Below are 27,244 nucleotides of genomic sequence, written 5' to 3'. Positions count from 1 at the left end.
TGATTTGCAGTCTATGGCATAATGTTGTTTAGCAGTTTACAGACTCTTAGCCTACCACAACATTTAGCCGAATTAGAAGTGCCAAAGTATAATAGTAGTTGTTCTTACTTTTTAAGAACTATCTCAGAGGCACCTTTACTGAATATCCGGAAACTGCCATCAGAGTTTTTTAACACAGTACTCATAGATTTTCTAACAGAGTTGAAGGTGTACACTTTGTGCAACTTCTCTTCTGGTATCTCATTTCTTACATCCTGATAATCACGTTTTAAATCCAAGAGCAATCCCAGCAAGGCACATTCAGTTTTATTTCCAACATGACGTGGTAGGCCACCTTCTTTTTCAGGAGGCTGCAAGAAGAACAAGAACCTTCACTGATGAGGAGGTTAACTTATGAACCACTGAAGTACAGCATTTAGAACACAAGGAAGGTTAAGTCCAAGCTCAGCTCTGGGATGTAGAAGTTTTACTCTTGCAACGATTAATCTATAAATTCATAGGTCACAAGATCATACTGCTGACCTTTATAAGTGACTTCTGCAATCTATTTCTTAGGCTCAAAAAATCACCATGAAGTTTGTATCAAATCCAGAGATGACCTTTCTTTTTAGAGTTTCCCATTGCTTGAAATATCTGCCTGGATCACTTGAATGTAGTAGATCCCTGAATAATTGTTTTGCAAAATAGACACATAGATAAGTTTAAGGAAACTGATTAAAACATACTAAACGCCATTATTTCTGCTAAACTAAAGTATCTTCTCTTGTAACAGCTTTTCCTCAATGTCTTAGAATACGTCAAATCACCTGTTAGCCTTCTACTGGAGAAACTGTCTTTAAGCTTCTTAAGTCTCATTACAAGTTCTGTTTTCCAGGCTGTGGCCTATTTAACTTGTTTCTGAACTCTTTTCAGTATCCAGTCCTTTTATACCAGCACAAGTTGTTATCTCAGTAATGTGGGATACGCACAGACTAGTGCTAAAAGGAGTATTTTTTCTGAAGATATTTCTGTATATAGCTGTAACATAGCACTGTAGTTTGTAGCAAAAGAGGCTGAAGTACTTAGCCTGACAAGCCTCAAATAGCTAGATCACAACTACAATAATCATAAGGCAGTAATCCATTTTCATTGTTCAGATCCGCAAGATCTCATGTTTTCACAGTACTGAAAACTCACACTTCTAAATTGTTCAGTTTAACATGCTCCCCAGTACAAGAGAGATGAGCATACTCGAGGCAAGTCCAGCAATAGGCCACGAAGATGAATGGACTGGAACACCCAACTAAGGGACTGGGTGAGCTTATAAACAGCTACTTTTTCTTCCTATAAAAGGTTCCTTAAGAAATAGACTGTGAAACTTCTCACATGCTACAACTGATCAGTATTTCAGCCTCATTCCAAAGAAATAGGTGCTTGTGATCTTGATATATCCCCTTAGGTACTGCTAGCAAGAAAATTCTTGTGGAGTTACCATCCTTATAGGCTGAAAAGTGACTTTTGTCACTTGGTTTTACTTCTGTTCAAGTAGAAAGCATTCAGAGTGGAGAATTCTACTAAATCTTGAAGTGTAATTATTTTAAAAAAATAAAACCTACTTAGTATATTTATTGCCTTGAAACAAACTAAATTATTTAACATGTTGGAATGACTTCAGCATGGAAGCTGAAGTGTTTTCTGGTGTTGCAGAAAATATGATGCACACAAGGGAGATTTGAGTATTGTCTGTGTATCAGAGGGATTTGTGAAGAGACAGATACAGTGTTAAGTATTTGAGTCCCTGTAATGCATAACAGTCCATTATTCTGTTTATTCCAAAATATTTTGGAAGTCTCAAGCTATTAGGAAAGGTGTTACAATTCCAAAGCCTACAAATTCATATTAGTAGTATCTGAAAAAAGTCCATCAAGTGCATCATCCGGACTTGCATTTTTGCATTACTTTCTACATAAGCTTATGCTACCCTTACATGTCTGCTTTGAAGTAGCTCCCAAATCAAACTATTTGTTCTCCAAATATGGTAAACTGCCCTCCTTATAAAAACAAATTTAGACACACTTACGAACTTACAAGGAAGTTAGTTTCCTGAGATTGTATCTTCGAATCATCAGTAGAAAACCATTTCTGAAGTTCAGCCTCAAATGAACTGTTGCGCTATTCACCCTGCATACAACACACTTTACACAGCTTTCTGCCACAAACATTTAATTACTGACTATCATGTAGGCACCACTTTTCACCTTTTGAGGAAGATGTTTAGTTATTTGGTTAGAATGAAAAAATCTACTTACCAGTATTTTGGAAGTGTAAGCACAATTAACAGAAATCCCTGTGACAAGGTAACCCATAATCTTCTCTGGAATAGCTTCTGGTTCTGGAATTTTTTTGTAATGTTTTTCATTGATGTAGGCTTGGACCACTGTCATCCTGTTCATGGTCAATGTTCCCGTTTTATCTGAGCAAATAGCTGTTGCATTACCCATCGTTTCACATGCATCCAGATGTCTCACCAAGTTATTATCCTTCATCATTTTCTACAAAAATAAAAGCAGTTCAGTTATCCTTAACCACCGGTTCATGTTTCAGAAATTTTCATTTAGGGTGTCCAGACTCAAGAGAGCAGTCGCAGAACGCACTCAGCTTTATCTGGATGGCTGCTGTAAGGATTTCCCCCATTTTGAACAAGGTTTCTAAACATAGGAACTTATTCTTCCACATCTGCATGGCTGACTGATACCAGTCACAGACTTATGAGGAAGTATTTTATGTTGATATTTAGAAATATAGTAGAGGTACGGACCGAGCATTACCAATACAATATTAAAATATATTTTCCAAGTTAGGCTCTGTTCATTGGCTCGAGTCTGTTTTTTTTTGCTTGTTAGAAGGAACAAGTAAATTATGCCACAGACTTTTAATGCCATATGACATATTTTCAAGGATGCTAGTGTCAAACTTCACATCACGTACAAACTAAGAGCCTAATTTTTCAGCTAAGAGAGTGAGGACTACACAAGTTTCACAGGTCTAGCATTGCTTAAAAATCTTTACTTAACAGGTTTGGGGAGTGTTTTAACCTTTAAGATGCAGAGTAATTTCAAGTAACACAATCACAAAGACACTAGTAGTTAGTACTTTATGTTACTCAGTTTTAGAACACATCCTACAGAGTTACTGTCTCTACAATGAGATTTTCTGATCAATAACCAGGCCCAGCTTGCTGAAGCAGTAAGATATGTTAAGGAACAAAGTCCATGAGTTAAAAAAAACATAGCTAGCTGCTTATTATACAGCTTATTTTCTACAATATTCATCCCTCAAGGAGGCTCCATCTGGAAGCTTTTGCAGTAGTTGCTTAACATGCTGGTGAGGTAAAAGTACGCATTGACAGAAGAATTTGTAAACAAACTAACTTATCCAATTCTAGCATGCTAATGCTAGAATGTTAACAGCTAAAAGCATTTATCATTAGTTGGCAACAACAGGCCGTCACTGCTCGGCATTCATGTTAGTACTCATTTGGAGATTAAGAAAAATACTGCGAAAGACTTCTTACGCAGTTCAGTGAAGCAAGAAAAGCAAGTTTCTCCTCAGTCTGTTGGGTGTATCTGATGCAGCATATCTTAAGTGAGATTTCACAGCTGATGACTACACCCACCTATCTCTCAAATCTGCTCCCTATCCACTTACCTTAACAGAATAAGCCAGCGATATAGTGACTGCAAGTGGAAGACCTTCTGGTACTGCCACCACCAAGACTGTAACTCCAATAATGAAGAACTTCACAAAGTACTGAATATAAATTGGTGTACATTCAGCAAGCCAAGGTCGCTTCTGAACCCAGAAGGTATCAATTACAAAATACAACACAAGGATAATGACCGTGATTGCAGACATCAACAAGCCTTTTTAAAAAGAGAATAAACAGATTTTAGAAATTTTTAAATATTTGACCGTACAGATTCTGGCTAAGTGCAAATACTCCTGCCTTTGCAGAAGTTACAGTTCAGAGGTAGTTCTCAGAGACATACCAACTTTCAGTGCAAGTACTTCCTCATGAATTTCACTTAAAAGCCTCTAAAATCTTGTTTTTCTTTTCACTTAATTGAAAAGTGTAGATCTAATTATGAATGGGAGAGAGCGGTATGTAAAGTAAATTGACTAAACAGCATAATAATTGAAAGAGTTCAATAGGCCTTCCATGACTATACTGATGACTTACTCAGCACAGAGAGAGGGTAACTGGGTAACTATTCACACCGTACTTTCTGCTGAAGCTGGAATTAAATATGGCAGGTAAACAATGTTCAGTGAAATAGGAATAATTGGGAAGACAAATTAGAACTACTGCTAACAAGCTCTGTGGCACATTTAAGATACCACAGCAAAATGGAGAAAAAATGGACCTGGCTGAAATAAAGCAACAGAAATCACAGAAGTGTCAGCTTTTTGTAGACAAATACGTCAGTGTTTGCACCACCCAAAGAAGCAGGACAGAAAAACGCATGCATTAAGTTGATGAGCATTAAGGGTATGTGGGGAATTAGAATAGGTTAAGAGGTACAAAAAAAAGGAAAAGAGCTATTTCAAAAACAAAAAAAATGTCAAAGGTTATTTGAGAAGAATAACATATTACACTAACCATTATTGAAGCTTTATTTGGCTTTCAATGAAAAATTATCATTGCTATACAAACTATGAAGTGCTAAAGCTAAAAATTTTTAATTGCTCTTTGCTCCATAGCTATCTTATGACATAGATGCTTTAACTTGCTCTTTTTGAGCTGGGGGTTGGACTACAAGACTTCCAGAAGTTCCTTTTAACTTCTTTCTTTTTTTTTTTTTTTTAACTCTTTCAACAACTCAACACAGAAGCATAGAATGGCTCTCTTAAAGACCACCCAGGCCATTGGCAGGGGGACCATGGCCAGGGATGAACACCCCCAGGGATGGGGCATCCACAGCTTCTCTGGACAGCCTGTGCTAGTGCCTCACCACCCTCTGAGTGAAAAATTTCCTCCTAACCTCTAATCTAAATCTCCCCTCTTTTAGTTTAAAACCATTCCCCCTTGTTCTGTCATTATCTGACTGAGCAAAAAGTTGCTCTCAACTTTTTCTATAAGCTTCCTTTAAGTACTGAAAAGCTGCAATAAAGTCTCTCTGGAGCCTTCTCTTCTCCAGGCTGAACAGCCCCAGCTGTCTCACCCTTTCTTCATAAGAGAGGTGCTCCAGCCCTTTGATCATCTTTGTGGCCATCCTCTGGACCCACTCTAACAGATCACCATCTTTCTTGCGTTGGGGGCCCCAGACCTGGACACAGCAATCCCAGAGAGGCCTAACGAGGGCAGAGCAGAGGGAGAGGGGGCCATCACCTCCCTTGACCTGCTGGCCACTCCTCTGGTGATGCAGCCCAGGATGTAGTTGGCCTTCTAGACTGCAAGCACACACTGCTGGCTCATGTCAAGCTTTTCATCCACCAGAACCCCCAAGTCCTTCTCTGCAGGACTGCTCTCAATGACTTTTTCTCCCAGTCTGTACTTACATCCGGGATTGCCCCAACCCAGGTGCAGCACCTTGCTCTTAGACATGTTGAACCTCATTAGGTTCACATGCACCAAAATAAATCCTGAAATAAAGTAACTAAACTTTTACATACTAGATAACAAAGCCTAAAATTCACACTGAGCTTCGTTGTTATTTTAGCTTATCTTTTATAAGCAACAGTTTATCAAATGTTTGATGAAACAGCTGAAAGAAAAGTAACAAACTAAAGGATAGCAGCAAGTCAATAAAATTTTTATTACTTAGCAGTGAAGCATGTATTAAGTGGAAATTCCTAAGCCTTTTGAAATACCAGCGATAGTCTAGTCAGCTCTACCACATTTTCCACAGACTTACGTCAACTTATTTTTCTCTAGGTGCATCACTAAAAGCTATGTTTACCTAAAAACATCTTTTATAACAGATGTCCAATGTTATCAAGTTGGAATTGTCTGTCCTAGGAGCTGATACTTTAAAGCCTGAATATATTTAAATAAAGACAAAATTAAAAAGGTCACCAACATTATGCAGTCTCAGAAGCCATCAGCACACTTATATGCATCGGAATTTTACACTTCAGCAGCTAGCCTTGACTAGCTTATCTCCTCATGAACTATGCATGTTACTACTTTATTCAGAAGTGTGACATCAGCAAAAAGAAGACAGTGGTAAGGCATACCTGCTTTGCCAATCTGAACAGCTAGCTTTGTAAGTTTGCCTTGGAGAACAGATTTTTCTTTCTTTGGCAAATTTGCTCTCTTCTTGTCTTTCTCATCTCCATCCGCACCATCCTCACTCTTCAGTGGTTGCATTTCCATGGCTGCACCATCCTGGGCTTTAGCTTGAAGTTATAAGCAAATAAAATTTAGCCATTCTGGAGTCCCTGAAATCAATAGCACTTACAAAGCTTGATTACATATCAGGCCCAGCTGAACATATGTATTGTGTAGTACCTGTTACCCAGAGATGCCATACTATCCTTGAATATTTAAACAAGATATCCAGATACTAGAGAAGGAGACTTCAGCAATGTTTACTTAAGACTGCCAAGTTCATTTAAGCATTTGTTTTCAGAAGATTCACTTATGCTATGTTTAGCATAATTACTTGGAATATCAGGATACAATAAGCATTTTCATAGTAAAGTATGTATTCATTGTATACACTCAGAAAATAAGGACTTATGAGAAAGGATCACAGAAACTGCATTTACCTTTGTTACGGTTCTCAACAGCTCCATCTTGTTTTTTACCTGTCAAAGAGGGAAAGTTGTTTTAAATTGGCTGTGCAGAGTCCAACTCGGTGTTAAGGTTTATATAATAGATACATTAATATCTGTTGAGACAAGTGATTGCATTTCAGAAAGTGTAAAACAACCTGGGAGACAGAAGGCTGACTTATAACTTACCCTTAAAGTCTTAGTTAACTCACAAAAGCAACTCACATCACTGTTTTGGACTTTTCCCATACAAGACTGCTGTAGTATTATCCTACCATAGTCAAATTTGCACAAATTACTGATATAGACATTTATAAACAAGTAAATAGAAACACAGCAGAAGGCCTTGCCTGGCCAGACAGCTGTCCTATGGAAGTGTATTTAATTGAAGCAGGTAGTGAGGAAAGATTCTTAAACCTTTTCTGAGAAAGAGATTTGTAACACTAAAGGGATTCTGGTGGCCTCAGTCTTGCTCTGTTCTTTCAGCACTGTCAACTGTACCTGACTACTGTAACGAACTGTAAGATCAGATTCCACTTCCAGAATCAGTGCTTTTGCACAACACTGCAGAAGTTACTGTAATATAAAATATTTATAAATCCACACCAAAGCTTAATGGAGGCACAGCGCTGGATTACTGGATCTATGCTAACCCTATTTACGCAAGCATGAACATAATCTGTTGGCAACATACCAATATTAAAGCACAAGGAGAATATTTCACGTTCCTGACAAAATATCATTCCTACCTCTGTTCAGAAATGGAGATCAGCAAGAGATCAAGAAGGACATTAGAATAATGAAATAAATTCATGAATGAAATTTATGAATTAAATATTAAATGCAACTAAAACTATGCATCACATGTAGCTTATTATAAGGTCACTACCTTTTTTTTTTGACTGGGTTTTCAGGTAAGAAGGTTTAGATATTATCTTGGCAAAAGACAAACTGACAGCTTTTCTCCTACCTAACGAAAGCTAAAGCTAAGCTATAATTACTACTAGCAATAGTTTGAAACGAAAGAACAAAATGGAAGAACATTGAACAAAAATGTGTTTTGTTCTGTCTCACTGCTATTTCATTTTATCTTCTGCCTTAAGAGTATGTAGACTGAAGTGTATGGGAGCTAGAAAAAATCAGAATAGAACTCAGCTTGAAGAAAATCAAGTTGTCAAGCAGCCTGTCTTTGCATGACATTTAATACCTCCAATGCATTATTACTGTAGACATAGTCTGATTTGATACATATAAAATTTTCCCCCCAAGCATCCTCAGAACAGCTGAGGAGGAAAAAAAAGTACGTTAATCTTCTCCAGAAGATGTCACTTCAGACTTCTTAAGAAGTCATCGTTATCTGCTAATTTCGTATTTGTTCTTTCCCAGTTCTCTTTTCTCCTACAAGAACAAAGTTCTACACTTGAGTTACTTCTAACTCCCTGCACATACGTATGCTTTCACTCTGAACCAAGCCATACACAGCCAACTAAAAATAGCCGCTTTAATCTCCTTAACGTTCAGAGAAGCTAATTTAGTTTAACCTGAATTTTACCAAGGAGAATCTTATCAGGCACATAACTTAAGGGAAAGAGGAAGTTGCTTATCTCAGGAGGCAAAGGGAAAAAATAAAACAGGTTTTCAGGCCCAAGGATACACCAAAACACTACTTGTCAAAGAGACTTCTGCTTACATACTAGCAGAATATTAAAAAAGCTATGATCTTCACCGTGTCTCCTGTAGTAGCTAGCACTTTTGCTTGCTTCTTTCTCCTTCCTCTGTCAGAGAAGAATAAAAGATGGAACTGCTCTATACCAATCTCCTTCGGTGCTGCAAGTCAGCTTCTACTCTTAAGCTATCCCACTTGAGCTTGAATCTAATGCTGAACTCAAAGCAAGTTTCAAGAAGGGATAGAAACGTCTGTAGGTTAGGCCAACAAGCGGAAAAGCACAATTCAATGTCAACCCCTGCACAGAGCACACACATTCCAACAACTGCCACTTGAAGGCCACTGAGATTTCTAAACACATTTCTGCATGGCTTCCCATTACTGTTTTCCTGTTCCTTTGGGGAAATAGTACATTTCCCCACCAGGAACCTTCACAGACTCCGTCCCATCCAGTTAATCTCACAACAATTTCAACAGAAATTCAGCGGTGATCAAGTTCAGTCCTGAACGCGCCATGTGAGAGCTAGCATCAAAACATCACCAGTTAACATTTCTAAGCTTTGATTCTTAAGCAGGATAAAGGTTATGGCTTAGATAAGTGACTATAATTCTAGCTGCTCAAACGCTTCAAAATACAAAAGATATCCTGTTTCACACTTCACTGAAAGGCTCTAAAATGCTCTGGGTTACAATGTCCTCATCCTTCCAAATAGGAAGTTTACAGGAAAGCACCATTAGGTTTTTGTCTTGAGTACAGCTTTCAGATCTTCAGCTCTGGAAAAAAAGGGCTTGCACAAAAAACTGCCTGCTCACCTTTATAGGTCATATACGTTTAAGATACCCACAAGCTCAGTGCTATCAATGATACAAACTTTTCTGCTTCAGGTAAGACTTTTTCCATTCAAGAACTCACCAGACAAAACACTGTCAAAATCAGAACTAGATGCTCATTAGGTTGGTTTATTGTTGATAACGTCTTTGCTGTAAAGAAGTATTTGTTATGAGATGTGAGTGTACTTTGAAGTTACCATGTATAAATTATTAAACTGCCTTCTCATGTAAGGGTGGCTAAGAGTTATAAACTTTCCAACCTCTAATTTATCAATGAGATCTGAAATTTAATTAAAAATCCACATGGCAAGAGTTTTTAGTAGTGGTATACATTTCAGGTTACTGGACCTTTCTTCTGTGAAACCTACTGAAAGAATGAGTTTTAAGATTTCTGGCTCCAGATGACTAGAACACTTTTGCATCCAATAATATTTAGAATTTCACCCCTCCTTTTCCAGCAAATTAAGATTATTATGCCTACTTTTCTTGTCCTTCTTCTCTTTTTCTTTCTCCTTCTCTTCTTCATCTCCTCCAGCCCCGAGTAAGGTAAAGATGATTCCAGTCTGAGAGTTCACACCTACAGCAGTAACAACCATCCTCCCAGAGCCTTCCATCACATGTGTACCTGGAAGAGGGCATCAGGTTTTCCACTGAAACTTAAACAGTTGTATGCAGACCATAAAGGAAATCCATTCTCAAACTTCACACTTACAGAATCATAAGATTATGCATATAGAGCTCTTAAAACATAATAATATACATGCCAAAACTACCTGGAAAATAAAGCCATAAGCAAACACACAAATTGTTGTTCAGCTTTAGGCAACTGTTACTTCACTTCGACCAGGTTTTGATGAAGTTGCGCTGTTTCTGGATACTTCTAGGAAGCAGGCTAGATATGGTCCAGTTCACTAGATTTTGATCTCATAATTTAAAACAGCCAGTCCCCATAGAAAACTAACCACTTTCTTCAAGAATTGTCAAATGCTACACACCTGAAAGCAGCATAGGATCCCTGTCCAGAGACTTCTTAACATGATCAGATTCTCCAGTCAGCGAGCTTTCATCAATTTTGAGGTCATTTCCTTGAATGAGTATACCATCAGCTGGCAAAAGATCACCTACAAAAGATGATTAGGCGTGTTGACTTCGGATCCTTCTTTACAAATAAAATAAAACTTCAACTTTAAAAGTATGTTTACCGTATTTCACTTGTGCAATATCTCCAACAATTATGTCAGCTACTGGTATCTGGATGACTTGGCCACCTCTGATGACCGTGAATTTCTGTTCTTGTTCAATACGGCTCTGCAATCCCCGAAATTGTTTCTCTTTACTCCAATCGTTGAAAGCTGTTACTAATACCACACAAACTACAGACAGGAGGATTGCTGCTCCTTCAATCCAGCCTGCTTCAGATTCTTCCTCCTCTTCACCAACATTTACTGATCCACATACTGTAGAAAACAAGTTTTAGAGATTTAAGTTTACATAGTTATTTCATTAAAAATGTTTTCCCAAACAGAAGAAACTACTAGAGATTGCTAAACATTTTCTTTGCCAGCCTTTGTCACAATTTTACATTCATTTTCAGTAATGGTAATACACAAAGAAGCTATAGAACCTGAAAGATAGAGCAGCTCAATGAAGTTAAAGCACCTAGAATTTACATCCCTGCTCCCTTGAGCATAAGAGAAATTGATACAAAGTTACCTGGTCCATATTATCTTGTTAAATGATTGATGATAAGATGGCCAGATTGGACAACTGGTTATCTACCTTCTGCTTTGTCAACATTTCCTACTTTATCTTTCTCTTAATAAACCACATACAACTGCAAGCATTTGGTTTAACAAAGGCCAGATCCCTTCACCTTCTGTTTCAAACTATAAACATATCTTTGTTTCTTAAAGTGGAAAGTTACCAGTGTCATATTGCAAATCAAGGAAAAGGTAAGACATGCTGACTCCACAGAGAAAGTACTGACAACTCAAATTGCTTAAATATTTGAGGCAAAGATACAAGTATAGTTGCACAGAAGCTTGACTAGTCTAAAACAGGACATAGATCCTGCTACTTGCACTTCGCCTTTACCATTGCTTTGGTTAGAATCAGCCCAGATCATGAGCAAGGAAGTCTTGCCTTTTTAAGTCAAGGTAGAATTTTAGCATTGTTGTCTTAATAAGAAACAATCAGCTGTGTTTCCAGACTTATCTCCCATCATATTTACAGTGTAAGCATGCTGGACCATAGGAATCAGTAGTGTAACATAGGTAGATAACTACTTTTTCAAATATTTACTTACATGCTTCATTCCCTCCTGGAGGCTGGTAAAAAGAAAGGCCCAAGGATACTACAGCTGCAATTTCTAATATAATTAGTGTAACATCCTGTAGTGCTTCCCATACTAACTGAAGAAAAGTTTTTGGCTTTTTAGGAGGTATAAAGTTCTTCCCAAAAACTGCTTCTCTCCTTTCTATATCTGCTGGATTTCCACTTAAACCTATTTAATAAGAAGACAAAGTTAGTGACACTCATTTGCATTTCACCTTCATGCTAGAAATGATTGATATTCCCCATTCACAGGGTCAAGTGCCACTCCATATTTTTGGAAACAATAACAAAGAGACATCTATCAAGTATAATTACATAAGAATCATCCTTAAACCAGACTTGCTATATTTCATAATTCACAATTTGCCAATATAAATTAAAATTAAAGTATACTGACTTGCACATAACATGGCATGGCAGCAGAGTAACAGTAACAGACATTCTTGTACAAAGCAAACAGGTTTAGAAGATGAGATTGTTAGCAGTCACTGCTGTAGAGGCCGAGCAGCACCACGCAGATTTGGGATGGCCGCTGGCTGGGATGCCAGCTCTGGTTCCCCTGGTAGGGGTTGGGTATTCAGAGACAGCATCCTAGGCTCCCACAGTTCTAATTCTAACACAATGCGTCTAATTAATAAAATATTGTGTGATAAATACAGCATCCGTAGTATTTATATTATGTACTGTTTAATTATGATAAAAATGCTGTGAAAGTCTGGCAAAGCTCTCTGGGCATGACGAGGAGAGAGGAGCCACCTCACAGTGCTGCCTCCACCCGGGCAGCAGCCTATGGCTGTTCTGAAGCTTCAGTCTCTTGACACCCCTTCTGACACAGACAGAGTTTGTCTTGGGCACTGCGCAAGTGGTCCTTATGGTTTTTCACCTCAGCTTTCTTTCTGCTTTTCTTTCACCTGCCTTCTTTCTAAGGTGGTGTATTTCTTTCTGAATCCTCTTCACTGCCTCAACTCTTGCACCACCCTTAAGGGACACCAGCGGTTAAGAGTGAGGGGCATTCACTAGAAAACACTTCATGTGTTTCAACAGTTAGAACAGTTAGCTGAGTCCTTAAAAATAAAGGAATACCAAGTCCAAGTATATTCAGTGCAAGGTCATGGACTCAAGGTCTTTCATAAGTACACCTTTACCTCAACAATTTCCACCTGCCTAACCCTTCACAACAAGTTTAAATATACACCACTAGCTTCCTTTTGAAGGCAGTATGGCCAAATTTCTGGATGTGTTCAGAGCAGAACTCCGGATACTTCAACCCTATCATCCCAAGCTTTATCATCATCAGTACCTACATAAAGACAACTACTGAAAAACTGCTTTTAAGAAAACCGTCAACCCAGCTGCTTGGGAATAAGGGATTAAAACATGCTAGGTAATCAACAAGTGTGAAACTGGTTTTCATATTAAGTGAAGTATTTAGCGTTTCTAACAGAACCATTACATGGTATTTCAAGACACTTTGCAAAGACTACTGAACTGCAAAGCTCAGTTTTAAATGCAAAAGCTACTATGTAATCACCTAACTGAAAAGCATAAATATTATCTGTGGATCATTTCAAAATCAAACAGATTTAAACATACCCTTGGTTTATACAGTAAGTTAGGTTTATTCCAGCACTGTTACATTCACCTTGAACTCACAGCTTTGGAGGTTTAACACAGGCACAATTTTACTGGTCAGCTGTAACACTATGCTTCTTTAAGTTCAAGCTTTGAGGTGCTTACCTTCTCTCTAAAACTAAGAGCACAGCAAGACCATTTTCAAAATTAAGCTATATGAGGGTATCTGGAGAAACTCTGGATAGTTTGGCCATTCCAAAAGGCTGCACCATATTTCTGTTTTACCAGAGATACTATTTATCTCTTCTTTTTAGTACGGCAGTGTTTAGAAGATCATTTACATGATGTCAGTGATACCATTTTCCTCCTCCCTTCACAGGAGGCACAATATCAGAAGTATACAGTAAAAGTCTCCGAAGAACGAAAAGCATTTTCTAACAAAGCTATATAAAGTTAAGCTACTATCAGCATCACTAAACAAAGACTAGTAAATACACCTAGCGAAGATAAATAGCATTTGGATTTTTAGTATTCACCATAAGCAACTGTGAGCAGCTACTGAACCTGCTGTATTTACCACAAGGTTAGTAATTTCATAGTTCACAATCTACAGGCCCAAGGTCTGAACTACTGCACTACATTATTCATTACGTATTTTAACTAGGGTAATTTCTTTTATTTGGGTTTAAATTTGAAAAATATTGGGGAAGGGCCTAGCTGAAGCTTTATATAAAAATTTATTAGAAATCTAGAAGCAGAAACTACGAGAAAATCAAAATGATGTAGATCTATGGAAAAACCGATGGTGGTCCACCTCCCCAGAACACATGGGATTTTGCTATTACAGATGTGTCAAACGTTCATTTATTCACATTTATATGAACTTGTACACATACAAAGGACATAAGTGTTAAATACTAAGGAGTAAAAAAGTGTCTTTTCTAATAATACTGGCAAAGGACAGTTCCCATTTCTCATTTTATGTCAGGTAGGTCTGAAAGGAGATACTGTCTACATTGTCAAGAACTCCAAAGCAAGAAATTACACAAACTGAACTTGTTCACTGTGTAATATTTCAAAACTACATGTACTTTAGCTGTGAAGCTACTGGCAGTTATGCAAGTCAGCATTTCCTATCATACAGAGACCTTCTGAATGGGAAGAAATGCCATAGGGCCTTGCAGACGTACACTCAAGACTTCAGAGAATTATAACAAGTACAATAAATTGCACAGAACAAAATCAGAATATCCTGAGTTGGAAGGGACCAACAAAGATCATTGAGTCTATCTCCTAAGCAGCCTTCATAGTCCTGCATAGATTTTCTCCATTAGAACTTTCTGTTTCTATATTTACAACTTGAATTTGACAAGAGACCTAGTTCTCCTACATTAATTCTACACCAACACCTCCATGAGAAATTAGTTTGCCTTATTAAAAATCTTGTTCTCTAAAAATTCATGTAGTGATTTAGAACAAAAACAGCATCTTTGCAGAAGACACTATTCTATAACTCAGTCTTTTCTGAGCTAATTATCAAGTTTGACTATTGAAGCCTTGCTGCGTTTATGAGCTGCTGTCACACATCAGAAAAGGCTTTTGTCTTTTATCAAGTTAGCAATTGTACTGTACTGTAATCAGTTAAATACATATAAATGTCAAGATCTTAAAAAGGAAAGGCCTTCGTCACACAGTCCTCAGGTACAGCAGATTCAATCTGTGGGAAAGGGCATCTAACTATTCTGTTTTTAGTATATTCTCACTCATGATTCCCATGCATTAATCTGACAGTTACTTTATGGGACATGAACAAAGTAAACCCTGCAGTACACTAGGCATGTGGTGCTTAGTTCATCCTGTTCGTCTACAATCACATGCTCCTCTAGCTCGCAGTAATAATGGGCCTTAAACCTCACAGACCACTGCAGAACTGGATTTCCCCCTCAGTTCAGGTACTCTTTGTAGAGTACTATGGATTTTTTCCACTGAAAAGAGAAATTGCCTTTCAATGCTATTCAGCAGGTCAATGGGGTGCTAGGAGACTGCTGCTCTTACCCAAGCGATGTTATGCTTCTTGCACACAGCAGTGCTTTGTGCGTGTGCACTAAGTTGAAGCCAAGAAACAAAGTTTGCACTCCTCAGGTTTTAGAGGTTTCTTCTTCAGCCTAGAACTGGTCTACCGGCAGGTCAGGCGTATGAGCTGGCTACCTGCTGTTTGGCAAGAGGAAGCCAGCTGACCTTCTGAAATCATTTCGGGAGTCTGAATGTAAGGCGTCCGGCTTCAAAAGCAGATCAAGCCAAAACATGCTACATGCTGATGTACCAAGAGGTACCTTACAGCATTAGTAGGCTGTGCTTGAGCCAAGGAGACAAACATTTCCATAGCATTTCTGAAGAACAGAAAGTACAGCTCTCAAGGTACTTCACTGCCACCAACATGAAGCTGGTTAAGAGCCAGGGAAGCACTTAAATGCTGAGACACCAGAATTTGCCAGTATCTTGACTTTGGTACTTGGTATCAGACACAAGCAACAGCAGGACTTCAAATTATCTCAAGCAAATAACTTGAACCTATCTTTCACAAATTAAAGCTCACAGCTTTCCTTTCAACTGGAAGAGATGACTAGATCTTAAGGAAAACTTCTGCAAGGCTCTCAGGAAGGAGACTTGTTACATTTATAGTCACATTCACAGAACGGCACTGAGCCTGAAATGGCAAAAACTTCTCTGAAGATGCTTATTTCTAGAGATTGCATGATCACTTTGCATACCTTCTCCCAATGGTCACAGTATGTCTTAGCGCCTAAAGCTATATCAACAGTTGTGTATTGCTGCAATTCTCACTTGATCTAAGGTAGACTTGTAAGTTAGATATGGCTATTATGAGTTCACTGCAGTGCAATAACAAAACAGACGACACCAGTTTGAAAACTGCTGCATTAAGGAATGCAAGAAGTGGGTAGCAAAGCACAATTAACAACATATTAATAAGCCCTCCATTAGATTATTAAAACCTCGTGTTCTACAACAGCATAATCTAAATTGTGAACTACAGGTCACATGAACAATTCACAAAACATTCACACCAAGTTTAAAAAAAACATTGCTATGTTGTATTGCTATTTCATTTCATATCTGGATTCCTACATCAAAGTTCCCTCCTAAGTGCAATTTTGCCGCTAGTTCAAAATGGTGCACGCAGTTAGGCAAGCTGAAAACCCTTGCTTATTTATTATCACTGAAGTATCATCCTGTCTTACAGGAGTTAGAGACAGTTACTATAATAATAAAATATCTTTATAAACTTTATTTTTTTAGAAATAGCTTACTTGACTCAAGTTTTTCATAAGTGGAATTTCCTCAATAGTAGTGTGAAAATTGACTTACCTTCATTTGGTGAAGTTTTCAATTTTGTACAGATGCCCTGTACATCTCCATAGCATTCCTGTATTTTATGCAGTGCATCTGTAGCTCGAAGTTCCATAAGAGAACGGAGCTCTGCAAGAGTGACTCCAAAATCTCCATGATTAGCTTCTTTGACAGCATTTTTTACACCAGTATATGCAACTGAGTTGTTTGCCATATCACCCATGATGCTTGCAGTCTTTAGTGTACACAGTTTCCAGTAAGGAACAAGATTTCAATTTAAAATATTTCCAAAAGGAAAATAAATCCTTTGGGTATGAAGACAGTCAGGACAGCAGACACATCACCCAAGTAAGAGACCCCTTCTGGAGAGATATCGTTGAGGCCGTCCCATGGCGAGCTGTGCTCTCCAAGCCAAATGACAGGTACAATCTGGGGAAAGAACAAACACACCTTCAGTTACATAGCACACTGTAAGACAATCTTTTTTGTATTGAGATTACAGAACCTTTTTCTGCCCAACAACAAGTTCTTCATATTTCCTATCATATTTTTAGTCCATATTCAGCTGGCAAAGTGACAAGGCATAAAATGGATGTTTCCAGTCCCAAAATAACCTTGCATTATTATACTTTAGAACTTCTAAGAAGAGTTGTAGCCTTTAAGTCTTAAATTCTACTTGGTACATCCCTGTGGTTCATCATCAACAGGAAACCTTTATAAACACCTTGGAGTAAGTCAGTTACCAAGAAAATGGAGTTTGGAAAATCCACCATGGGTGCCACACGTGGTAAGAATATACTCAAATTACAAATTCCAAATTATTTCCAACATATCAGGAAGCCTCGGAGTTCGAGATGAGCAAGCTTTTTGTGCATTCACATGAACTCATTTCTGCAGTCCTCAAGGAAAACAGTTTCAACACAAAGCTAATCAGCGCAGGAACTACATTTGTAGTGTAACTAAGTATATTATATCAGACAGACCTAGGTCTTAGTACATTTTCACGTCCAAACAGTTTTAGCACCCCGCTCCAGCCCATTTCATCAGCCAAAGCCTCCCACAGCATCTGCATTTTATTATTTGCATAGAGCAACGAATTGCACAATGAATTGCACCTCCTACAGAAGGGATATAGGAGACTAAGGTCAGCTCTTCCATCTGATTAAGAGAGCACTGTAGCTGAGAAATTAACCCCAACCCACAGGACTCTCAACCTGCACAGGCACTGTTTTTTTCCCCACTCGGCTGATGCTTCTTTCACATACACATGTATCCACTTAACAGAACAGTGAATGCACAAACTCTTCATGCCTATATAAAGATCTGCTGTGTGCAGAAAAGACAGGAGTCTGATCACATAGGTCAGCTTAATCAACATGGCAGGGTGAGCACAAATAACCATATATTCACCTGTGAAACATTACGGCTGCCAGCCTCAAATGAAAAAAATAACCTGGGCACTTCCAGCTCAACAAGACCACAAGGTGCCATATGTCCCTTTGCCACCCCCATCACGCCATAAGAAGCATTCAAATCTAGTGGAACTCATCTAGAAACTCTGGTATTGTTGTACTGAGTGCTTACCACCTCATGTAGTCATTGCCTAGCAAAGGCAAGCAGTTACCAGACTATGTTGCTTTGTAAAGGTAGAGTCACATCGGAAAGAAAATAATTCTGACTATTGCCCTGCCAGGTCAGAGGACTGTTTGGCTCAACTACTGTGTTCATGTCTAGGTGTAAGCACCTGATTACCAGAAATTTAAGGTCAGTGTTGCAGCAGAGTCTCGGTTCTCTGCTCTGGAAACAATAGGCTACATCCGTAGCTGATCTACCACTTTGAGCACCCAGGCACAGCACTGCATTTGCACTGAAGACAGCCATTGATGCTGAAAGATGCAGGAGTGACAGTGTCACTACTACAGCTCTTCTTCTAGTCCTATCACTGGAAAATCCTGAGAAAAGACCAGATATGGCTTCTTTCTGAAGAGAGATAAAAAGCATAAAGCAATCAATATTCATATGCATAAAACTTCCACATCCCATAATACCAACAGGTTAAATAAATTAAAAATTTCAGTTCACACCTTGATAGCTTTCTCCATGTTGCATAAAAAAAAAAACTACTACAGTAGTTTAAGAGCCCATTTCAATGGTGTTAACCTGCATTCTAGGATGCACTGATTTGATTAACAAGTATTCTTCAGCTGACTCTAACAAGTTCTACTACAGTACCCTGTAAGTAAAGAAACTCATGTAAGCTCATGTATGAAAGAGTGCTCTTTAAAGCCACACCACATCTTTAACTAAATGCCAAAAGCTAGATGCTGTTGGCCAACTGGGAGCCTAGGATTTATCAGTTGGCATCTGATCACAAGCTGTGACAGCATAATAAGAAGCAGATCAGGCAAATGAGTTTGTATAGCTATGGAGTAGATGCAGCAGCTGCTAATTGTGCAAGAATAGACCAAGCAGAATGCCCCACAACTAATTACAATCAAAATTAATTCAAATTTAATTAAAGCTGGCCAGCCTTAAGAAAAGCTCAGCTCAAGCCTCTCACAGTAGCTCTGCACTTTAGGCCCAAATACTCCCAAATCCAAGTACAGATATGAGGTTAGGAAAAGCTACAGCTGTAGTCATTGCTAACTTCCTACTGAAAAAACTTTGCAATGGAGTACTGATGAGCCATGCCAAGACTTGTTTCCATGCGTAGTCATCAGAAGAGCAATAATATCGCTTAATCAGTAGCTCATACTATGCTTCATACTCCACTCTATCATTTTTGTTACATCTAGATCCATTTTCACTACGACATAATAATGTAGTGATTACATATTGCTAACAGGTTACACCTGAGAAGCCCTTTCGGTATTCTGAAGTACCTCAGCGATGTTCTAACATACCAACAGATCTGATCCTTAGGGTTCCCACACAGCTCCAAGAACTTACATTAATACTACAAGAACAGCGCAGTTCTGCAAATCAGTTTTAGTAACATTACAGACAACTCTGTATGACCCTGCTCAGAAGTAGCTCTGGAAAATTCAGAGGAACAGACTCTTTAAATCCTGAATGCTGAGCAAGACCAGTTCTCCAAATCATAAAACCTTTGTAAACATCAGTAACTGTTACACCAAATCGGATCAGAAAGAATCTGCTCCAGTAGCCCATTTTTACCAGGTATTTCAACAGACAATATAAAAGCACATGAGTACAGAATGGATGTGTATCTTAACCTAGTTTCTTTGCTGATTTCTACTGAAAAAATCTCACTACAAGTGTCTTTAAGAAATATCCTTTATGAGGCTCGATGCCAAGCCTTGCAACATTCAATTGTTTCCTGTTACAGCAAGTTCCAACAGTCCACTGTAACAAGAAAGTGGCAATGCATAATGAAACTATAAACACTGAAACTCCAGTACCAAAAGAAAGTGTATTTCTTAAGCCACACAGGTCATCTAATAATATTTATCTTTCCCAGTATCAGATTATTTTGTTTTGATCAGTGTTCCAGTTCCAAATTCAATTCTTGCAACAGCCATTTGAGACCTTATTTGAGCAAGAGCTCCAAAGCATTATAGAGTTATAGCTCTGAAGCAATTCACCCTAAACTTCCAATCTGCTAATATCCCAAATTTTAAAATCAGGTAACAGTTATCAGAACTACCAGTCACTTGCAAGCCATTACTGAAGTTGCAGCTTATTTAAAGTTTAATTCAGCTGAAGGTATGTCACTGTCCAGCTGAAAGCTGTGCACCAGGTGGTAACAAGGGAGAAGTCAGTCTTCCATTCGGCACATCAACCTTGTCTCCTTATCACTTGGACTACCAGTAACTGTAGAGGTATTGTCTGTCACACTCAGATGACTAAAACTCCTGCACTTGAAGAGGCACCTGATGGAAAAAGTCGATACCGTTGTAGGCAGGATTCAGATACTCGTGCAAGTCTCTCTGAAAAGACTCCAGGGTTCTCCGACTGTAGCAGCTTCACTGATACGTAATGTCATTGTGGGTGCCTACCAGGAGTACAGCATCCTGAACTCCATACCCAAATCAATCTGATGTTGAATAACATCAGTATGCTTTGTTACGAGACGAAGACAATAATTCAAAAATCATTGAACCAAAGGTTTGATATTTTCACCAGTGCTGCAGGTTGCATCGCCTCGTGAGCCTCTGCAGTCGGATCAGAAAAGGCAAACTCAAAAGCCTGTGTGGGGAGATGTTTACCAAAGCATGATGAGCCCATAGCCTATAACTCTATCAGGTGCCACCAGAACACGGTGCGTTGACCAAGCAGTAGAAGAAGCTGTAATGTTCCGCGCAGTGTTTTAACACCCTAAATAGAAAACATGAAAATAGGAAAAAAACAAAACAAAACAACTGCTATCGAGACAGCCCTGAAAGTTGAGCATGTTTCAGAAAGGGTCTCTACAAGCAGTCCTTGACAGGCAGAAGCAATACTAAACCCTGTATTTGGAAGCAAGCAATAATCCTTCTTCTACATTTGTTAAAATTAAAGCCACCTTGCAGTAATAGTTTGAAGTGGCAACACACAATGAAAATGTGAACAGCAGAAGTCTGATGTAGCTTAATCACTATTGCCAGGACACACAGGACCTAAGACACCAATAAAGACCTACCCAAACCTTTCCAGTTATTTAATTCACATTTAATACTGGCTTCAAGGAGTAACCAATCTGCAGGAAACATTTTAATATGCATTAAGAAAATTAAATCTTAAAAACTCCAGCAAAATCTCAAGAGTCAAAGCTTCGACAATTACATATCCTGTGCTACTCAATTTATTTATTCATCTGCTTGAACACTATGCATTCAGACTTTAAGCATTAGCTGGTACTAGCATTTGACCTTCAACAACAGAGTAAAGCTGGTTGCTGTAATATAGGAAAAGGCTTGCAAAGTGATTATCTCAGGAAAGCCTTTGTTTAATCTAATTAGTTCAATGAAGACCGGACAGATCTACATACCAAGAGGCTGCAGTGATAAGAACTGTCCCCATATGTTTCAGTTGTTGTACCATTTTAATCTGTTTTTAACATTTTATAAAAGTGCTTTCAAAACACTGAAAAAATATAATATGCCTTCACATACGTTAGGTTGAAATCCACAGTATTGGGTATGTTCCATAGCCTCAAGCTATTGCATGATTAGGGAGGGGAGGAAAAAGTTGTCCATAGTATTATTATACTGGAAAGTAATTGTAATAAATTGACCTGGAGAGCATGCTGAAAGTCTGAGGTCTTCTGCTCTGGAGGGTCAGTTTTCTGTTTTAAAGAGACAGACCCTTCCACCAGCTTGGAATACTACAGAAATTCATCACCTGCTTCACAGTAAATGCAAGCAACTGCGAATTAAATGAGAGTCTCATAAAGAATAGCAGGCAGTTACAGGTCACGATCCTGCAGGTTAAAACATGCGTAAGCGAACGTGTAGAGGAGTCAAGTCGCTTCGTGGCACGCTGCTGCTGTTCTGGCGTAGGCGTCTCAGAGCCTGGCTTCTGAAGGGGCAGCTGAAGGAAGATGGAAGAGCTAAACGCGAGTGCACAGCCACAGGAGATGCTCAACAACACGGAGTTTTTAAACACATCACCTTCCAGCCCTACGTGTGCCTAGCAGCATTGTTCTGACAAGTTTTGTTTATTACAGCTCCTGTCTTCTAAGCAGTAAATTAATCAAGGGTTCTGAATTTTGCTGAGTTTTCTAAGAGAAATTTTATTTTGTTCTGAAGCTTAATCTCCTGGGAGGCAGATGTACTTAGCTGAAATAAAACTGGCTGCCATTCCAGACTCTGCAGTGGATGTAAACACTGGTATTTACGATTTACCTAAAGGACTACTGGTGACTACCGTGACCATGATCTCTGTAGCAGCCATTTCATCTAACATAGTTTGATTTGCTTTAAGACCCCAAACTAGTTCTTATTGAAATGACACCTAACAAATTAGGTCTTCAGTAGCCTGACGTAAATTCAGCAGGACAAATTAGCAATTTTCAGGCAAAGGACTCCCACATCTTTCCCTCCCTATTTCCAGGGCAGTAAGAGAAAGCTGTAACAGTCATAAAGGTGAGTCATTAGGCAACTAGTAATGGTGGATTTCAATCCCTTTACCATAAACATCGAGCTGCTGAGTTTTCCTTTGTATTAATGGTCATGCACAGCACAAACAACATGACCTTCTCCTACAAAGCAGCTCACTCTGCAGCCTCTGCAAGGAGCCCAGCAAGCAAGCGGACATGGTTTTATAACACCAGGCCAAACTGCACTGCCATGCCTCTTCCAAGCCCTGGCACTTCCACAGTCATGAAGCAAGTTGTCCCGAACTACAATGACAGCTGGATTAAGAAACGAGACTGGAAAGTACTGTATGGAGTAGTCTTAGCAGATGAGCTGTTTTATCAAAAGCCTAAACTAATCACCAGCTTTCTGAAGGTATTTTGACTTTAACAAGAAAACTAAATAGAAGTAAGGAGAGACTGGTCAAACAAGCAGGCCTTTAGAAAAACATACAGACGTTTCCAAAGAACAACAGACTGAGACATACTGGGAAGCCCTAGAGAATAAAGTCAATGCCGTCATCAGCCTGTCAAATTACAGAAAGCATCCAGTGTTCCAGGTATTTAAAACACTAGGTGTTCCTATTTTCCTACTTCATGTTACGATGCTGAGTCATCCACGAGATGCCAAATACTTCTTTCCACACTGGTAACACTTCATGCCCCTAACACATTCAGAAGAGTTGAGTTTTTAACTACTCAATTGCTTTTTCTGGAAACAAAAATTATTCCAAATACGTCAAGGGGCCTCCTGCAGTCCACCACCCTGACCAACACTCAAAGGGCTTTTTCCCTGTTTGACCCACAGGACCTGAAGCATCCTTGTCAGTACTGTCTTCTAATGATCTCAGCTCCTTTTTGCTCTGCAGTGACATCAAACAAAAACAAAAAGGCTACATTTGACAGGAGTGTTTATAATGCCACGTAATTCCAAGTTAAGACTATAATCCCACATGAAATAAGTTTTAACCTCTAGATATGACTTTGTCCCATCAGGCATTATTTCTAGTGTGTTCAAGTACCTAAGATGCATTTACTGTGTGCGTCAGCTTCCTCAGATAACTTGAGATGAGCAGAGCTGCCAAAATTTGGACTAAGACAGCTGATGGCTGAAGGCAGACGTGGGATATCACAGGATTCCCATCTACTGGAGTTTAAAAATGAAATTGAAAAAAAATAAGTTTGCTTGCCTAATGCCCAATCTCGTACTTTAGGTCAGATCCATCAGGCCCTGAAATAGATGACTGAGGATTTAAAGTCTCTTAATCCTGCATAGTCCAGGCTAAAAATGTTTATTCAGGATAATTGTGCTGTCATCTAAGTTCTATTAACAGGTCTGTCATGTTAATAACTTAATATATAGCCCTAAAAGTCGGGGGGGAGGGATAGCAGGGGGCCAGTAAAGTCATTCACTGACATATATACAGATTAATAGCCTCACGAACGACTTACTATACTTTTCTGGGTTTACCCAAACAGCACTGGCAAAAATTACAGCACAAGAAGCAGAACTTTTTCTATAAAAGAGAAGGTAACATATGACATTGTGCTAATTAAAATTATGCATCATTAGATTACAACAGAGCTTGCTCGCATTCCCAAACTACAAGACGCATTCCAGTCACAAAACCTGTCAGGCATGTGTTAAATGAGGCATATCCTGAGCCCATGACAGTGCTACACGCAGCCAAGTTTCAAGTAAAAGGAAAGTGAGACGGAAACTGTGCCAAACTTCATCCAACAGAGCTGGAACTGGAGTCCTGGATTTTAGTTACTTGTTGTATTTAAAGGTTAGCGCATGTCTGTAGGAAACGCATCCAGCTGGTCCATTCTGACAATAATCATGACTCAGAGCAAAACAGGCTGTGAATTCCTCATAACAGTTATTCCCACAGGTATATTACTTTCCTTGAGCGATTATTATTTATTTTAACCCCCCACTCCGAGTCTGTTTTTTGCTGCCTAAACCTACTTCCAATACATTCTCAGCTAAACACACAATTCTGACGTTACCTCTATTTTTACTTCCACCTTCTATTTCCCACAACACTATACGTGCATACCACTATGACAGCTTTATTCCGTTTGAGCAATGATTTTCTTCCCTTCTCATAAGACAGTAAGCAGCAAAGGTGAAAATTTCTCTGCTCTGAAGCTGAAGTCATCTTGGAGGAGTTCCTAACACCAGAAATTATCATTCCTCATTTCAGAGCACGATGCCCCCATTTATATTAAAACATGGGCAAGTTAAATTGTATGTAGCATTTCAGCCAGAACAAGACGTTTCTCCTTTCACCTTGATATGCACACCCCTTTTCTTCTTCTAGAAGAATATTAAATCCACTTAAGTAGAGCTGTGGCTTTTTGATTGTAACCATACTTCCTGGTATGGTTACATACAAAGAGGGGCCAAAAGCCCTGAGCTACCCACCTGATTCCTTCTATGTTCAGGAAACCCAGAGTGAAATTTTAGATTAGTCCTAGGAGTACTGGGAAATATTTATACCTAATGAGATTAAACCTAATTACTCCCATAAAGTCACTCTGTGTATGACTGACTCCTTTCAATTAGGGCAGTACAATTAATTTGGAAAAGTCTGAAGACTTTTTTGCTACCTTGGACTAGCTTACTGCTGTGTAAAAACAGTAGAAATAAATATTCTTCTATATGATAATTGAACTGTAAGAACAATATAGAAACAGCCAGATTTATATAGCAAATGGCCATTCATAATCCTCAAAACCATCATTCTCCCACACCCCTCTTAAGTGATGGTTTGGAACTAAAAATATAAAAGCACAACCAAAACAAAAAGCCCAGCTCTGGTGACCTATCTCAATGAGCAGACACTAATGCCAAGTGGAATATTTGTTTTGTTCTCTTGCAGCCCACATTTAAGAAGCTTTCCTGTTGTCCTGTAACATGCCAGTTCAAGAGCTTTCATCTCGAGATTTTTCAAAAGCCTTTTGGAAATACACGAACAGTTCATCCTTACCCTTACTCTTAAAGCTTACTTTTTGAAAAATGCTAGGCTCCCCTGTATGCCATATTAATCCCTGCCTGCAAGAAATACACCAGAAAAACTGGCTGAAGAGTTGTGAGAAAACCCTTTTCAAAAGCTATTACATTTGCCATCTCCTATTGCCAAGGAAACAAAGTTTGTTAATTCAAGGGTAGACCAGTTATGATTTTTATGTAGCTCTTCATGAATTACTGCACAAGTTTGCTGCTCCTGATGGAGGTGGGTCCTCCCCCTCCCCCTTTTTTTTTTCCTCCAACATTTGAATGTGAGAATCCACTTTATGGCTTTGCAGAAGTAACACTGTGGAATCTTTTGCGAACTTCATTATGGTTACACTGAGCATCCCTTTAGCTATTTGGATAAATTTTGAGAGCTTAGCTCATTAAGCCATTCTAGCAGGCTTTCCCCTTCTGGTACAGTTTAAGAAGTAGCTTCAATAAGTTAAGTCTCATTGCATTACCTGGTATGTTTTACCATTTAGTGACATTGCATACTGCTTTATCCTTAGGGCACTTCTCCAGTTTCAGAAATGCTCTTTTCTCACGACTATACTTTTTGGTCTTTCTAGAGCCTGACGGCTATTTAAAGGCTAAATTCTCATGCTGCCTGCGCTATCCTGCTCTTTCAGCTACTTTTAAACAACTCTCTCATTTATGCAGGGTTGGCTTCACCACACTATCCCAGCCCCTCCATGCAATGAAGCGTTACTGCAATATAGCTATTGGTATGTGTCCACAGAACAATGATGAATTAAATGCCTTGTGGTCTCTAAGAGTTGTGTGACAATTACTGGTCCATCATTAAATATACGGACAGAATTACTTCGGCAGAGTTCATTTCTTCAACGTGGGCAGGGGGTATATAAACACTGTTGGTAAATAAGATGCACAAAGCTGCAATTCCCATCAGAGCAATTTACGAGGTCTAACAAGCCAAGTAGCAAGCTTGTCACCATCCTCAGATGACCAAAGGTACAACTGTGCTACAACACCGAGGGTAAGGCTTACACCCACAGAGACAGCTCTCCTTCTTTAGCACTAAAAGCTCTACCAACTTTCACCTTCTGTCCTTATTATTTCTACTATCCTTATCTTTTCACACAGGGAAAACCTACATTAGCTGGCAACACTATTAATGAGTAATAAACTATGCAAAATCCTGCCGCCACATTAATACAAGGCTTAGCACGGTAACTTCTTGTGTGCCTTTTTACTCCTCTTTCACTGTGACTCAGCCTTGTTTTGGTCCTGCACTAAATCCATCTGCCAGGGGACACCCAGCACTTCAAGCAGTTTTGGCACCTTGTCCTTTACCACTCTTGACTTCTCTCCACTCTAGCGCCACCACTTTCATGATCTTTAAGATTTACTTATTTTATATTTTTATTTTTTCCAGCAACAGGATCATCTCCTCTGGATCCGAAGAGGGAAAAAAAAAAAAAAAGATCCAAAAAAAGCACCATGCATGTTCCCAAGCCTCCATCATCACACTAACTTACTGTAGGCATATATTACAGTCCTTTTCAGTCTAAATTTGGGATACTTGCAGCCTGCAGAAAGCAGCTATCCAAAAAGCATTTTTTCCACAGCAACAAAACAAAGCCAAAAATATTTAAAG

The 27,244-nt window shown here is 38.9% G+C and overlaps 1 protein-coding gene across 7 annotated transcripts in view; it reads right to left on the bottom strand.

The window, feature by feature from the left end:
- Positions 1–27,244, bottom strand: part of ATP2B1 (ATPase plasma membrane Ca2+ transporting 1) — a 63,525-nt gene that overhangs the window by 18,137 nt on the left and 18,144 nt on the right. For 5 of the 7 annotated variants that reach the window (XM_013182572.3, XM_066995279.1, XM_066995242.1 and 2 more), the window contains exons 2-11: positions 16,547–16,957; positions 11,559–11,756; positions 10,456–10,710; positions 10,249–10,374; positions 9,735–9,878; positions 6,751–6,789; positions 6,217–6,378; positions 3,688–3,902; positions 2,289–2,531; positions 109–350 (exon numbers count right to left, since the gene is read on the bottom strand). In XM_013182572.3, the coding sequence (XP_013038026.1) occupies positions 109–350; positions 2,289–2,531; positions 3,688–3,902; positions 6,217–6,378; positions 6,751–6,789; positions 9,735–9,878; positions 10,249–10,374; positions 10,456–10,710; positions 11,559–11,756; positions 16,547–16,751 (1,829 nt within the window). In that variant the 5' untranslated portion in view covers positions 16,752–16,957. The remainder of the gene's footprint in view (positions 1–108; positions 351–2,288; positions 2,532–3,687; positions 3,903–6,216; positions 6,379–6,750; positions 6,790–9,734; positions 9,879–10,248; positions 10,375–10,455; positions 10,711–11,558; positions 11,757–16,546; positions 16,958–27,244) is intronic. The other 2 variants (XM_066995273.1, XM_066995288.1) reach the window with 1 other exon arrangement.

Source organism: Anser cygnoides, chromosome 1 (genome assembly GCF_040182565.1).
Source record: "Anser cygnoides isolate HZ-2024a breed goose chromosome 1, Taihu_goose_T2T_genome, whole genome shotgun sequence".
NCBI lineage: Eukaryota > Metazoa > Chordata > Aves > Anseriformes > Anatidae > Anser > Anser cygnoides.
This window is presented reverse-complemented; position numbering and strand designations above follow the sequence as displayed.